Source organism: Filicampus tigris, chromosome 15, assembly GCF_054856515.1.
Source record: "Filicampus tigris isolate MCC_2025a chromosome 15, RoL_Ftig_1.0, whole genome shotgun sequence".
Classification (NCBI taxonomy): Eukaryota; Metazoa; Chordata; class Actinopteri; order Syngnathiformes; family Syngnathidae; genus Filicampus; species Filicampus tigris.
Genome location: NC_141231.1, coordinates 8597019 through 8612652, shown reverse-complemented (window position 1 = coordinate 8612652; position 15634 = coordinate 8597019). Strand labels below are relative to the sequence as shown.

General features: G+C 41.4%; 1 protein-coding gene across 5 annotated transcripts in view; it reads right to left on the bottom strand.

Moving 5' to 3' along the window:
• ptpn13 (protein tyrosine phosphatase non-receptor type 13) overlaps positions 1–15634 on the bottom strand; it is a 71038-nt gene that overhangs the window by 9764 nt on the left and 45640 nt on the right. For 2 of the 5 annotated variants that reach the window (XM_086052981.1, XM_086052983.1), the window contains exons 8-29: positions 14335–14427; positions 14086–14185; positions 11837–12053; positions 11066–11140; positions 10822–10990; positions 10592–10727; positions 10370–10508; positions 9966–10118; positions 9497–9679; positions 9255–9417; positions 8779–9163; positions 7717–7796; positions 7582–7635; positions 7140–7229; positions 6763–6870; positions 6547–6678; positions 5217–5650; positions 3612–3743; positions 1821–1914; positions 1438–1523; positions 1153–1327; positions 55–269 (exon numbers count right to left, since the gene is read on the bottom strand). In XM_086052981.1, the coding sequence (XP_085909107.1) occupies positions 55–269; positions 1153–1327; positions 1438–1523; positions 1821–1914; positions 3612–3743; positions 5217–5650; positions 6547–6678; positions 6763–6870; positions 7140–7229; positions 7582–7635; positions 7717–7796; positions 8779–9163; positions 9255–9417; positions 9497–9679; positions 9966–10118; positions 10370–10508; positions 10592–10727; positions 10822–10990; positions 11066–11140; positions 11837–12053; positions 14086–14185; positions 14335–14427 (3413 nt within the window). The remainder of the gene's footprint in view (positions 1–54; positions 270–1152; positions 1328–1437; positions 1524–1820; positions 1915–3611; positions 3744–5216; positions 5651–6546; positions 6679–6762; positions 6871–7139; positions 7230–7581; positions 7636–7716; positions 7797–8778; positions 9164–9254; positions 9418–9496; positions 9680–9965; positions 10119–10369; positions 10509–10591; positions 10728–10821; positions 10991–11065; positions 11141–11836; positions 12054–14085; positions 14186–14334; positions 14428–15634) is intronic. The other 3 variants (XM_086052982.1, XM_086052984.1, XM_086052985.1) reach the window with 3 other exon arrangements.

Genomic DNA, 15634 nt, shown 5'->3' with positions numbered 1-15634 from the left:
ATGTATGTTTTTTTTTTCTGTTCGAAAAACCATCAATGAGGAAAGACTTCATACATGCTGCGAGAGTCCTTTGAGAGGCGTTTTATTGACGCGCAGGATGACATCGCCAACATTGATGCGGCCACTCTCGGCAGCAGGCTGACCGGGGAACAGCTTTTTCACACGCACCATACTGGAGCCCGGAGCCTCGTCCGGAATGTACTCCTCCCGACTGAAACTGAAGCCCAGTCCCGAGGCGTTCTTCACAAGGCGCACCTCAAATACATTGTCTGGTATAGCAATAACAACAAACACATATAAATATATATTAAGTTACCCCCTCAGTGCCTTTGGAGATTTGTCATTACTCTGTTTACATGGTGCACTTGTATATTAGAATCACATTTCAGTGTTTATTTAAATATACAGTATAATATTCTGCAGATGGCAAAAGCTCAAGAATACACTTAAAACAAACCATAAAATAGTAAAAAAAAAAATTTTTAAATACATGAAAAAAATGAAAACAAAATATTTATAACAAAGCAAAATGATGACAATAAAATAAGATCAAAAGAATTACGTTTTTTTTTTTTTCAAACTTATACTGAAAATACAAAAAAATTTAAAAATATTAGGCACCACCTCACCTGTGACGATAATGAGTGTACAGTGTACGGAAAATAGATTGATGAATGTGTTAAAATAATCACAAATAAATAAAAGAAAAAAATTACAAAGAATCCAAAATAAAAATAAACACAATACTTAAACACAACAACAAATCAACACAATAAAGACAAATGATAATTTAAGCGAAAAATAATTGCTAGCGATCCCGGTAACGTGAATATAAAAGGGTTAGGCTTAATCCTGTCTAATATATAAAAGTAAGAGGTCCTGATAAGCGTGCTGCTGAACCAAAATCAATTCAATGTTTTTGTAAAAAAAACTTTAAGGTACCTTTTTTCAATTATATTTGATTCATGTGGCACTTTTCAAGTTTTGACGGTTTGTAAAATGTGTATTAGGCTCATAATATTAATCTTTTGAAAAGTGCTTGTCATGATTTTTTTTGTAAATGTTATCGATAGTTTGGGTTTAACTTTAAGGCTCCATTCTATTCTTTTGGACTGTATTCCATTCTAATGGTGTGTGACGTTGCTGCCTTACCTGGCGTTAAAAAGCTGTACTCTGGCTCATCTTTGCGCTGCTGCGGCGTTACTCTACTCTTGCTCGGCTCTCTGAGGCTGCTGTTGCTGGAGTGCAGCGGAGTGCCCTGAGGAGTGACGGGTGCATGGATCCTTTCCGTGGGTGGATGACCCCTCTCCAGCAACAAATTAACCGTCTGATAAGATGGATAGAGAGATAGACAATTCATTCCAAGAAGTCAATTCAAACAAAGGAGAGCGCTTGTCGTTACCAGCCAGCTGAATGCCAACCGGTATGCTCACTCACATGCCCCGTGTCTCTGAGAGCGTCGACAGCCTGCTGGTGAGAGGCTCCCTCAAGTGACTTTCCGTTGACGGCCACCACGCGGTCCCCTGGGAACGCCACCAAAAATCAGGGTGTTTACAAATATGCCAGGGCACCTTCTATCCATCCATTTTTCTACAGGGCTGGTCGTGGTTGAGCTCAAGCCTAGCCCAGCAAATTTTGGGTAAAAGGCAGGATACGCCCCGACTGGTCATCAGCCAATCAACCCACGCAAGAACATGCAACGTTACAACAGGTGGGTTGAGAGTCCAGCCCAGAACCTCTGGACATGCTAACCACTGATCATGCTGACCAGGCTCAATGATTTTTAATTATTTGTGACAATTTTTAACATCTCCATATACCTCTATGTATCCTTCCATCAAGTTCTGCAGCTCCTTTGGGAATGATGGCCTTCACATAGATGCCACCATGCTGGATAGTCGTGTTCACTCCCCCCTATAGAATGAAATGACAGCATAGCTAAGAGCAAGTCTAATAGACGCTGGTGATATTTTTGCTGGGGGATTGATGGGTGTGTGGAATTTTATCACCGCATTATATGACGGATTTAATGGAAAAAGAATATTGGCATGCAAGATTAATTAATCAAAAGTGGACTAATATGTCAAGCAAACAATGAAAAAAATATTACCGTATACCCCCAAAAAGTGCATTTTTTGTACCAGTAATGGGTGGAGCAAGACATGCTTCCATCACTGAAAGGTCAACGAAGGATTGTTACTTCAACACTGCAATGGGAAAGGCAAATGTACTTGCCTCACGTTTATTATTTAATTTAATACAGTCTACAGTTCCGTTCCTACAGCGTAAAATGGAGCATAAAGTAAAAAAGTACGGTGTGAACTGCACATGCTTTCTTGGGACGTGTTTCATGTTCTTACGCGGCTGTGCAAGCTATTTTATTGCGAGCTATCTCTGGAAAGGGGAAATCATAAGGAATCTAAATGTGGTATTCATTTGTCAGAATACCTTTGACATAAATGATCCTTTGACCTCTATTTTGACCTTGAAAGTCACAATACGGGACACGCCCAACCTGACACACACAATAAAATGTAGCCCTAGGTACTACAACACAGAAAAGAACTAGCAATTTGAAATTTGGAGGCCACGCCCATGTTCACAAAAAAGTGAAAAAAAAAACCTGCAATATTTTTGAAAACCGCTGATCAGCTCAAGCTGAAATTTGGATTTTGCTTTCCATGCTATGATATACCTATGAACAATGAACACACATTTTTCCACCAAGACTAGCTTCGATGCATCTTGGGTAAGACAGAGAGCAAGTTGCAATTCTGAACAATTTAGTGCGTTTCAGTTTAAGTATAATTCACTGTGGCACAGTCCAGCTCCTATGATATTATTGACTCCCCCCCCCCAGTAAAAAATGTAAACCAAATCAGTGTGTAGCGTACTGATCTGTACTGCTTGGTAGCTTCTAGTAGAGATAATTACAGCTTGAGGTACCACAACTTATATTTAACTGAGTGACAAAAGGAGACATTCATTTGAGAGGAGGAGATTGTTTACTCAACCCGGTGATCAGTTAAGACATGACGCATGATCGAGCCGAGGACACTATTTGAGGATAAACGGCATATATGTTTGGTACATTTATGAAAACAATAAAACAATGGGGATTCATTGTTTAGCAATTGTCAAAAATTGGTTAAAATCTGGTCTATAGTGCTACTCACTACAAAATCAATCACCGCTAACAACGTGCGTCATTTCTAATTAGCTACCCTTTTGAGATGTGTGTTTTAGTAGTTTAAAGTGTATTATGTTGATATACTGTATTGTGGATACAAACACACAGTACTGTAAGTCATTAAATGGGTTACACATAAATGAGCCGGGACAAATATTTAAATATTAGTAAACATGTACAAAACAGATGTTAAAGGGACTATATTTGCAGTAATGTTACAATAACAAATGTGTTAGTTCAAAATAAATGAATGTAGCATGCAGGGTGAGTGACAGTCCAGATTCCCAAAAAGCACTTCCAGATTGATCCAGATACACCTACAAGGAAGCAAGCCAAACCCGGCAAAGAACACCATCAATTATCAGTGGTGAGGGATGGAGGGGGAGGGAAAACAGGGGCTTAAGAAAGAGATTGTGAAAACCTTGCCGAACAGTACCGTGACACTTAAGCCCAGGCTGCTGTCTTTTTTCGACAGCTCAATGTCAAATAACTCTCCGGGCCGGAGGCTACTGACACCTGAGGCATTACCATTTAAATGTTCTCTGCGGTAGCCCTGCAAACACAAGAAGAAGAAGAGGGCATGACGGTGAATGAGCGCAAGCCGGGACATGCAGAGGGAGAGAAAGAGAGGCGGCGGGAGTGGTGGAGGAGGAGGATTACATGCAGTTTGTAACAAAACCGCCTCGCATTGACATTTGAAATGCAATGAGTGGCACTGGTGGTTATAAACAACATCTAATTAGAGAGGGCAGGCAGAGAAAGAATTGAGTATGTGGAATCATGTCATTCAATGTTGATGCCACATATTGTTAGTTTTGATATCATTTGCACTGGTGATGTATCAAAACACGAGGGATGGACATTTATAGCAAATCCCTCGATTGACAAAGGGTTGTAAGCTTGACAGTGGAGTCGGCCGCTAACATTCGCCGCTTAGTGCTGGCGGCAGAATGAATTATTACATGATACGCGTAGTAATGCCGCGCAGAGGAGTTGTGAGTAATGCGCTCTAAGCTCAATTGCTTAAGATGTGTCACTCGGAAATTCTGAAACAATTAATTTATCGATCACTTTTTTTTAAGATATTGGGAAATTTTCTTAACCCTTCTCTTAGTGAATAAGAGAGCAGAGTGGATACATGAGAGGTAGTCAAGTTCAGGCTGCTTGCAGTGATAGCTTTGCCAAATAATGAATAAAAAAAATCAGGACATGATATGAATAATTGTGTTGCAACGAGGTGATGTGAGTAGCGCGTCCAAGTTACCCACGATTTGTTGATTATTTTAAAGGTATGTGACAATCACTCTCAGAATGTTATAAACTCCTGTTTAGAGAACGAGTACACTGGGTGAAGACAGGGCGGCGGAACATCAAATATTAACGGCGAGTGTTGGCAGTAGTTTTGAGTGTTGACTTTCTACAGTATGTGTGCTTGTTTGACAGTGCCTAATTTCTTTTGACACTTGCTGTGACAGTTGCGGGTTAAAGCGTAAGGGCTGCCGCACAACGGGAGATGCAGCTGAACTAGACACTCAAAATAATTATGGTTGGCGGCTGACCCTCGCACAGCTGGCCATTGACCGCCGCACACCTACCAACGAGATGTAAACTAAGCCCTGGTGTTCTTATCGGGAAACAACATTTTCAGGGATAACATGTACATTTCAAAAGGGCCGATTATCCAAGCTGCTCCATCTTTATCATAGTAACACAAAGAGAGGAAATGGGCGAGAATCAAGAAAAGAGTGTGGATATTTAAAAAGCAGTTGGCTTCATAGCACTATTGTATTTTGATCTCTTGTCTCAAAGACTCTCCATGCTTCGCTTGTTAGCCACACTCGCATGTGAAATTTTAAACAAACTAGTTTAGTATTAAACATTCAGGCATGTTGTGCTTCTTTAAACTACAAACTAGTAGTCAATCACCCGCCCCTCTGCTAAAATTAGATTAATCAGCAGTGAACTATCAATCAATCAATCATTATGCCCTTCCCGACAAGGCGCCAATCAACAAAAGGGAAAGTACCTTATTGACCATTAGTTTATCCAGACTTTTGAGGTGACTCTCCTCATCCACGTCAGAATCCCCACCGTCGGAATACTCTGAAAGCTTCGGAACTTCTAAGAGTTTTGTCTTCCGGGTTTTGGGAGGCAATGCCGGCGGCGGGGGATCCAAGGTTGAATTTTGGGATTCAAATGTGCTTGTTGCCCTTTCCAGACACTGCTGGATTTTGCTTGAAGTGGGCACGATGATGGTTGGAAGATTGCTCATCATGTCTTCAGAGGGTGGAGAACTGAGCTGGGCCGGGAAGGTGGGTGAAGGCGGCTGACAGGCGGCCGCAGGGCTGCATCTCACTGTTGCCGCGTGATCAGCTGAAGAAACTTCCAGTTCACGCTGAGCAGACTTGAGTGCCGCCAGAATAGACTTGGTCTTGGTTGGAGAAGAGCCGGATGACGACTCTGAATAAATAATGAATAAGCACACTTACATTACAGGACAGAGGGGAAACGTTTAGAAATAAGAGGAAATGTCTACAACAGCACGATGCAGAGAGCAGGCTTCTGCCAAGGAAAGCTTCAATATAGTTGGAGTCAGAATTTCATATTTATTTTGGGATGTTAAATTTATTGAACCGTTTTTTCCCGGGGTGGAATGATTATAAGAGCAGAAAAGCAAGGAATAGGTGCACAACAGGCTCAAAATTATACATGCTGGGTCAAATGCGTGTCTGTTGACAACCCTTTTGACATATGACGTTTCGAGGTTATGAATGGAACACCATTGATCAGCAGTGCAAGATTACAGTACATCATCATTCGTCACAAAGGCACGCTCAATTACCACCTTAGTGTTTTTTTTAATTGTTTTGCATTTATGGCCTGGAAATATATTTCATACAAATACCGTATTTAACGTCGGTTAGTGATAGATCAATACGACTTGCTTCCAAATCAGGATAGAAATGGAACTCCGTCCTAAACTGAGGACCCCAGCACATTCAAGATAAATCATTTAAGTGGCGCTTAGTGTTCTAGAATGGTGTTTTAACTTGACGAGGTCAAGCCCTATTAACATCTCTTAGTTATCACGATTGAGTAGTTAAGTCATAATTACAGTAATATCTGAATGAAAAACACTTTGAGGCCATAAATATAAAACAATCAAATGAAACATGTTTGGAGTTCAAACCTTTATATGTGCTGTATAGCTTATGGGGCAAGGCCATACATTTCCTACCCCTGATTAAAACCAAAATGGAATGGAATCCTATTTAATACCATAGCTAACAACTGTTAGTTCTCGAATGATTTCATATTAATAATGAGCTTCAGCCATATCACAATTGACATGTTACCTTTGTAGAGGCTCTCTTTGGGCTGCGAAACCACCAGCGTGACATCATCCGGAGCATTTTGGAGCACTTCAATGGTGGCGGCGTGAGAGAGCCCTTCCAGGTTCTGGTCGTTGACAGCAATCAGGCAATCTCCTGCGACGACATGTACGCAGCAAGTGTGATGGACCATAACAAATGCAGACATTTTAGGAGGGAGACAAAGTAAGGTGGGTCTACCGGGTTTGAGATAACCATTAATATCAGCGGGACCCCCGGGCGTGACAGAGCTGATGATGGTACCCATTTCGGTATGACCAGAGTTCTCCCCACCCACCACCTGGAACCCTGCACATACACACACTGATGTTAAGCACACACAAATGTATCCATCCGTTTTCTATCCTACTTATTCTGTTCTGGGTCAGAGGGAGGCAAACTATATCCCGGACTGGTCGCCAGTGGAGACATGCAACCATTCATACTCACATTCACACTGTCACTGAGTGAGAACTGAACCCACGCTGCCTAAATCACAGTCAGGCGGATGTAACACTACATCACATCGGTGACCACACATAAAGCATGTGATGGGAGAAAATAAAAAAAGACTTTACCCAGGCCATATTTCACATCTTTCTTCAGGCTTACAGATGTGATTTGTCTCTCTGGAGATGGCAAAGCGTTGACTTTTTTCTTCAGGGAATCTGTCAAAGCAAAAGAATATTATGTGGTTGTGTTTACGAGAATACAAAGCATGCTATATGCTCCAGAAAATAACACACCCAACATTGGGGTGCAATATGTCATTGCCAGAGGTCTTAACACTTAAAGTAACCTGAAAGCCTGTTTTGGTGAGCGACAGCTCAATTAGGGTCAGCAATTAGCTTTATGTTGAGGTAATAACAGTTGCTACACATTTTTTCTGACAGTATTAGCAGGAGTCTATTTGAGAAAATTGTCAAAATTGTATTTTAACAATGTTCAATCTTTTTTTTTTTCTGTAATAAGACAAAGGAATGTTTGAAGCCTCTGTATCTACACTTAAATAAAACATACCATTAGCAGAGGTTGGGGTGGAGGGTAGTCCAGAGGAGCCGTGCATACTGACCCCTAAAAAAAAAAAAGGCAGGAAAGTTAACCTTTGGGAATGCCCTTGAAAAACAACTTTGGATAGCCTGCATGGTCACTTACCCATCACATAAGCCTGGCCCGCATCCTCTATAGAAGAGGAGTCTGATTCTCTTTTGGACTCAAAGTGACTCCAGGCTGGGCTGTTGGGAGAAATGTGAAATAGGAATATTAACAGTCTGTATTTTGTTCCACAAGGGGTCACTAGACTCAATAGAGAAACAGGGATTGTGGGAGCCAGACATCAATCGTTGTAAACAAATACAGGACTGTATAAAACATTTTTACATATTGTCGCTGTCCTGTGAAAAACACTTATCTCCAATACTGGAAACTTGTTTTTAATTTTCACAATGCGATGTCCGTAATGCGGAAACACCATTCATGTTAAATAAGAAAATGAAAAAAAAAAATGGAGAGAAATGTTTTTTACATGACAACGTCAATATAATACTTTATGTCATACTCTCATACAGTCTGATGTGGATTTGACCAGGCTAATACCCACAAGGCTAAAGCTAATAGAGCTTGCTGCTATCATTCACAGGCAAAATAATCAGACTGGGACCAACTATAACCATGTTGAATATTATGTAGCTTTGCAACATTGGTAGATGTTACGCAACGGCAATTAAAAAATAAATAATTCAAAATTTAGTTTTCACATTAAGTAACCCAAGAAGAACTGATTAACAGGATAAAACGTGTATGGACATGGGTATCGGTTGGTGGGGGAATGGGATGACTTTTTATAATAACTAATTTTCTGAATTTTGTTTGGTCCAAAATGAATTTACATAATTATAGTGTTTCAAAGAAATTTATTTGTTGTTATATATTTTTTAACGTTTAAACATTTTCTTGTTTTGTACCCAAAAATAAATGATTGTTTGAATAATCCTGATTTCAATTATTACCAAAATAATCATGATTAATATTTTTTGTTTTTACTGTTATATACGGTAAAAATGAATTTGACTTATGTACATTTCAGAGTCTGTAGTATCTTTACCTCCACTCAAGTATAGAGTGTGATTGTTTTTGCTACCTGAGCTTGATCTTTTCAGGTGCTTGTTTCTGCTGCTGTACAGTGGCCAAAAACACATCACCTTTACTCAAACTCACGTGTTGGTCTGGTGTGATAGCGAGTCCGTGTCCGAACTGGTGCGCTGGCTGGGTAGTATCCGTGCCAGTCCACTGCTGTACTCTTCCGCTGTACTCTGCTCGAAGGCCTCCAGTGTCTGCCCGAGGTTGTGAAGAGAGCGGCTCATGGCCCGGGGATTAGGGTGCACCTTCACGGGATGGAACCCTGGAAAGTTAAAATGGTCCTGGATCAGGAGGGAGCCAGATGGCGCCTTGTTGAGTGCCGCCTCAGAGTAGGAGATCCTCTTCAGGTGCTCTGGGTTGGAGTGCGTGGACAGGGCGGGGGCCAGGCCGCCTGAGCTCAACAATCTGCTTTCGGCGCCCTGACGATCCGTGGAATACTGCAAACCAGTCAGGGGACTGTTCACTAGAAATACAGGAAAAAAAAAATACTGAATGAAGAAATAATGTTGGTTCATTTAAAAAGCAGATAAAGACAAAAGGCCGTGTTCTTATACCGAGGTCCTGGAGCTCTTGGTTGCTTTGGAGAGCCCTCATCTGCTGGTGAAACTTGTGATGGTCAGAGCACAGCTGTAGCAGATACTGACATGTGTTGCTGCTGTCTGTCTGGAACACATGCTTGATTCCATCGGATGTGTTTTGAAGGCAAATCTTTTTTTTCTGTAGAATGAGTTTAACGTTAGGACCAAAAAGGGCACAACCGGAATCATTAGGATTACACTGAACAAAATGTCCTCACTGTGAACGAAATCTTCTTCGTCTCCCTCCAGGGGAACCTTAACACTGGGGTTCGATTTCCATTCAGGACCTCAAAGATGAGAACCCCTTTGGAGTAGATGCCCAGCATGATGCCAGTCTGGGACCTTTTCTCAGGTAGCACACGATGGAAATGGACGCCATACTCGGTCAGCCTCTGGCTCACCTTTTGAAACATAAAAATCGACTTAGTATTATATGCACAAAATACAGTAATAAATAGTGGGCAAGTATCATTCACTGTGGATCTCAATGTTTTACGAGTTTTTTAATGTACGACTATTACGTTGGGTAGCTCATTTTACATGTAAGAATGTTAAAATATTAGAACTAATGGATGGATAGATAATTATAAAGGTCCATTATTTCATATTGGAAACATTTCAAATGCAAATCAACCAGCATTGGACTTTAAAGTGCCACTAAATTGAATTGTTTTGCTTTTAACTGACCTTGAGGAACTCAAACTCGGCATCCAACTCTGATGCTCCACAGTAGTTCCTGTGAAGTTTTGGCAGCTCCTCTTTGATGGTTGTCTGGTCTATCTTGTCCAAGACTGAAACAGGCAGGTAGTGCTCAGCTCGGAAGTACGTCTTCCCGTGGAGCTGCAGCCCAGACACACAAATTACATTTTTTTCAGTTGAAAAAGTTAAAAAGGAATGCTTGCTTAGTAAGCAAAACTTCAATTTGTAACACCACAAAAAGCTTGAAGTAGAAGAAAAGTCAAACATTTTCTTTGCGATAAGTTCTGTACCCCCAATAGTATAAACAGCCGGTGGACACTTCCAGTCGACAGCAGAGGGTGGTAGAATGACAAAACGTGTGGCTTAATCTTACTATGCATGTTATTGAGTACCTCAGGTTGGTAGTCACCAAACTCTGCTTGAAGTCCTATGGAGGCCAGCAAGATGGCATTTTCCATGTCGCAGCGCATCCTCTCCTCCACGATGTCCTTCCTCAGCTGTAAATAGTACTGATGTTTGGTCAGAGCATGTCTGTTATCCAAGGAAAGAAAACAAATCCTGTGATTATACTGTTCTGCCAAAAAAGAAGCCAGTTTCATAAAAAAAAACCTCACTGAATTAGGTTGATGTCATCAAGGAAAAACTTGATGCGGAGGAAAAGGTTAAAAGGCACGTCTGATTTCTTCTTCCAAGTATCAGGCGCCACTTTGGACAGCTTGACGTCAGGATTAATGAAGAAAAACTCGTTTTCTGCGTCGAGTGAGGGAGATTTCAGCAAAGGTAGGATAATGGTGGCATTTTCTCCTGGCAATGTATGCAGCGTACACAGAAACGACTGGACTACCTGTGAGGTAAGCTAGGCCAAAGAGATGGCGCTCTACCAGGCCAACGTGGGCGATCACCATATCCAGCGCGTCTTTACACGAGGCCTTGACGTCACAGCTCAGCTCCAGCTTCTGGCCACTCAGCAGCACCACGCTCAGCTTCCTCTGCACTTCCTCACCCTTACGCTTCTACGACAAAAAGAAATGAATTGTTCACTGGACAATAAAAGTGTCTGTTTCAACATCCTAAAGATCCATTCTCACCATTATGGAAGAGGGAACATTGAGGGCGACGCTGGGCTCACTGGCCATTTTCACAAACTCTGGTCCGGGGAACAGCTGTTGAGGTGAAAAGTAAAAAAAAAAAAAAAAAAAAAACAATACACAAAATGAATAAATTAAGCCAATAAATTTAATTGCAGGGCTAGAAGTGCTAGTGAAAATTTAGACCGACTCGCCGACGGGCGCCCGTTTAAAATTAGAGGCGGACCGGCCTGTAGACGGGTACTATTGTTTTCCCCCCGGAAAAAAAGGCGAATGACGGACAACGGAAGGGTACCCACGCTGCAGACGGATGACGAATAACGGATGTTCAATTTTTAGTAAATGCAAATGCTTATCTTTTCAGACACAGGAAGTCTGCCTTTTTGTCCATTTTAGCGTTATTAAAAAAAAAAAACATGTGTCCGACAGATTTTGTGCAATTCCTAACAAATTTTATCTACGTATACTGAGAGACATGAGGGAGGCGAAATCATGAAAAAAGTGAGGTTTGCTACCGCGTGTGGGCGGCGCCACAAAACACAGCTGTCTGCTACTTATCCTGAGGAAATGCATGAAGTCATGGTCACAGTTTACAGCCAAAAATGTGCACATTTTGTCCTTAAATGACAGTTAATTGAGTTAGTGGTCTAAGTAAGACTTCACCCAAAACATGACACATAGCTGCAATTATCACCGGAGGCTACTGTGAATTATGTCGCCGTCAGCGCTTTACAATTAGCCAAAATGACACTGAAAGAAAATGACAAGGACCTTGGCTTTGCGACGCGGCATGGAGGATGTGTACAGCGGGTCCTGGAGGTCCAGCATTGAAGTTTGCGAAGGAGCCAGGGGCTCATCCAAGGTGTAGATGTTGGCTTGGGACAACCTATTGGCCAGGTGTGCCTGCAGACGCTGCACCTCCTCCTCCTGCTTCTGAAGGAGCAGCTCGGCTCCAGCCAAACCTTCGTCAGCTGTTCCTTCATACTGCCTGCAAGGAGGGGAATATTGAATACATTCACATTCACATTTAACACTTAGCTGAAATTACACCAACAACACAAACCTGAGACGATAATGGGCAAACACTATATATGCTGTCTAATTGGTTTAAGGTTTCTTTTTCAGTGAAAAAAAAAGAAACTGAGCTTAAACTTATTTTAACTAATAAGAAGACAAGATGAACGTCATAGCACTAATATATGCGATCCAATTGGTATGGAATTTTGCAGATGTTGTGGAGTTCTTCTCACCATCTACTACTAAGTACCAAATAACAAGGGCTCGAATACATTATGTAAACAGCAGCTCGGCGGGTGTCCATTGTAACACTGGAAACGTGCAGCCAGAAACACTCAAGTGACCAAAGCATTAGGCTCGCTAGTAGGACGACATTTCCCTTGATTCTTAGTAGGGATATCCCCATTTGATTATTTGGTTTTTAGCTGATCGAGATAAAAGATAGGTTTGCTTCATTTTCTGAAATATTATAGGTCAAAAAGTAAACAAATAATATAAAGCTATAAATATTTTGTGCAACGTAGCAGTCATAGCTTCATTTTATATTAGACAATGTTAAGTTTTTCTTTTAGTTTTCTGGGTTAGGGTCCGTCCTCGTTCTTTTAAAGCGCTTCCGTCCTTACATTTCACCAGTCGCCAGTCAAATTTAAGGATTTACAGTGTGCCTTATGGTCCGATAAATATGGTAGTAAAAAAATTAAAAAAGAGAGAAAGGAGAGAAAACTTCATATTCAGTATGTGTACTTTTACAACGCTTGGGAGGAGGGTGTTGCTTTGTAACAAAATGAAACACTGTTCTCCCGCAAGCAGCAATACCAGTAGATTAGAGAGACAGAGGCTGGTCAATGTGGACGCTTCAGTGCATCCGATGACCTCACTGGCCAAGCATGGGGGCTGACCCTGCTGTCCAAAACCCACTCAGTGCGTTTGTGTGTGTGTGTGTACTCTTATCTGCCACTTATCAGCCCCCAAAGAGGGATTGTAGTAGTAAAGGTGGGAAAATCTTTACACAAGACAGAGGATGTGTTGATTGAACATACGGCGACGTCATACAATTCGGAATTCGGCCGCTATTTTCAGGGGAAACATGCTTCTGAAAGCAAAGTGAAGCTTAATTCTCTTTTATCCTTTTTCCCTTCTTTTTTAGGTCATCAAGAAGCTCCGAAACTGCATTGCTCAATAGATGAAATGTTGCAGTGGTTTTTGTTGGCAATCCTAAAACGTTTAAACAGGCGGACAAGTACTCCTCGCTGCCTTTTATTTTGATAGTGTTATACTGGCACCACTTTGCATGATGGTTTACACCTGCCATTCAGACGTGCTATTTAAAGACGCAAAATCAACCAGTGCAATTCGTCTCAGGTTTGATAAATCACATTACGCATGCTAACATCTATTTACATGCAGACTGGAAAAAAATCCTTTGATCCCATTGGATTTACTTAATTCGGACATGCACATCAGTTGTGCGTGGTTAAAATGTGTTAAACTAACATATCATATGAATATTTTTGCGGAAAAGAGTAGAAAATAACCTCACTTTGACATGTGCCACCGAAAGTGAAGGACTGTTTTTTTTTCCCAGTCCACACACATTAATAAGTAATCATGTCTACATACATATTGTAGATATGTACACAAGTTATATGTTAATATATATCCTATAACAAATTATTATTAGCATGTTATCAATATCAATTAATTTGTTGTTTAGGTTAATTCCTAGAGAGGTGATGTTTCATTAATTGTATTAAATAAACACACTAATCTGCGGTTATCATGAAACTTTTACTCCCTTGCCATCAGTGGCTACCCATCTGTGGAGGCATTCCAAAAGAAAGCAAAAGAAACACAAACATGGAGTAATGGCTGGAATGTTCACGGCGCTGACGTTGCTGAATGTTTGACCTTTTGGGGCATCATTTTCCTCTTCGATACTCCTCGGACATTCAGAGTTAGAGCTTTCGCTGCATTGTGTCAAGTCATCCCCGGGTTAATCTTACCTGTGCCTCTGCGTGTTGTGACTGGTTAAGGACAGGGAGTCGTGTTCCGAGGAAAGCGCCAGCTGAGAGCCGAATCGTCTCTGGTCGGCCGTTTTCTTCCCTGACACGGGGAAAGAGGTATGTTAAAAAGCTTCAGGTGCCCACAGTGCGTCGTGCAGTTGACCTATATCAACATTCAATCAAACTATAATGAGTAATGCCAGTTGAAAACAACAAAGGCCTTCGATGTTGCCCATCAAGATTGGTTACCTTGCCTGTAGTCTGGATCTGAGGAGGCAACCGAGGGGCTTTCACTGGAGGAACTGTAATCACTGTGGTGCCGGTGGTGGGTGAGATTTGGTTCTGAGGGAGGAAAAATGAATGACTGACATTAACCGGCATCATGCAGGGGACTCTACGGTTGCTTTTTCTTTGGCCTCCCCCCCCCCAAAAACTGTTTTTTTCCTCAAAGGGTGGTTGGTGTGTTAAAACAATAAATCTTCTTAGAGTAGATGAGGTGTTTCCTCATTGTGTTGGTACATATCAAAACTGGCGGAAACGCTTCATGCCTGTCATGCGATGTCTCGCCCCACCGGCTGAACGTGTAGTGCAAATCCTGTACATATCCAAGTGAAACAAACGCAACTCGGATGTGTTTGTCAAAACTTGAAAGTCCTGCTCCTCAGTATCACTCTGGGCTCACATAACTTAAATGCATGGCGTTCCCAAGTCATTGCTCAGGTTTGTTTCATTAGTTGTATTTTTTTAACTTCTCTTCTTCTCTGGATGACACTTGAATTTCCCCAACATGGACAAAACACTCAGTTCAACCAATCTTTTATCGCTTACTGCTTCCATTGGACGAACGCCATTGTCATCCCTGATAACATGTCCACAAAGACCACCACAACCACTAATAAGATTCCCACCACTACTACTGTTGCCACACTTACCACTACTACTACCAAGTCTGTAACTACTACTGTACTACACTTTCACCACTGCCACACGTCCAATACTTAGTAGATTAGTATTACCCCAACCACCACTACTTGTACAGTTACCAAAAAGACAACTACTTGTAATACAACCACCACTACAAGTATTACTACCACCACCACTACCATTACAAGCAATACTACCACCACTCCTACTAACGCTAGTATTACCCCGACCATCACTAATACTACTACCACCAAAGCCACAAGTATTACCACAACCACCACAATGACAATCACTAGTAACCAGTGATGTCCCGATCAAATTTTTTCAGAGTCAGAGTCACCTGATTTTATGTCCCGATCTGGTACCTCGGCAATGTATTATAGAAACAAAACAAAAAGAAAGCATCCAAATTATCTTTTTTTTAATAAACAAAACTATAAAAATGTTTAATAAAAACATGCCCGTTTTGCCGAAGATTGAGGAATAACGAGACACTTATTAAAAATGACTGACTAAGCACGGACAGAAGTGGAGTTTCGTCCGTCAGTGTAATCGTCACTAACCGTGTCTGTCAGTGATAGTCCGGACTGACGGACCGGTCAACGACCGGTTTTGAGGATCCACT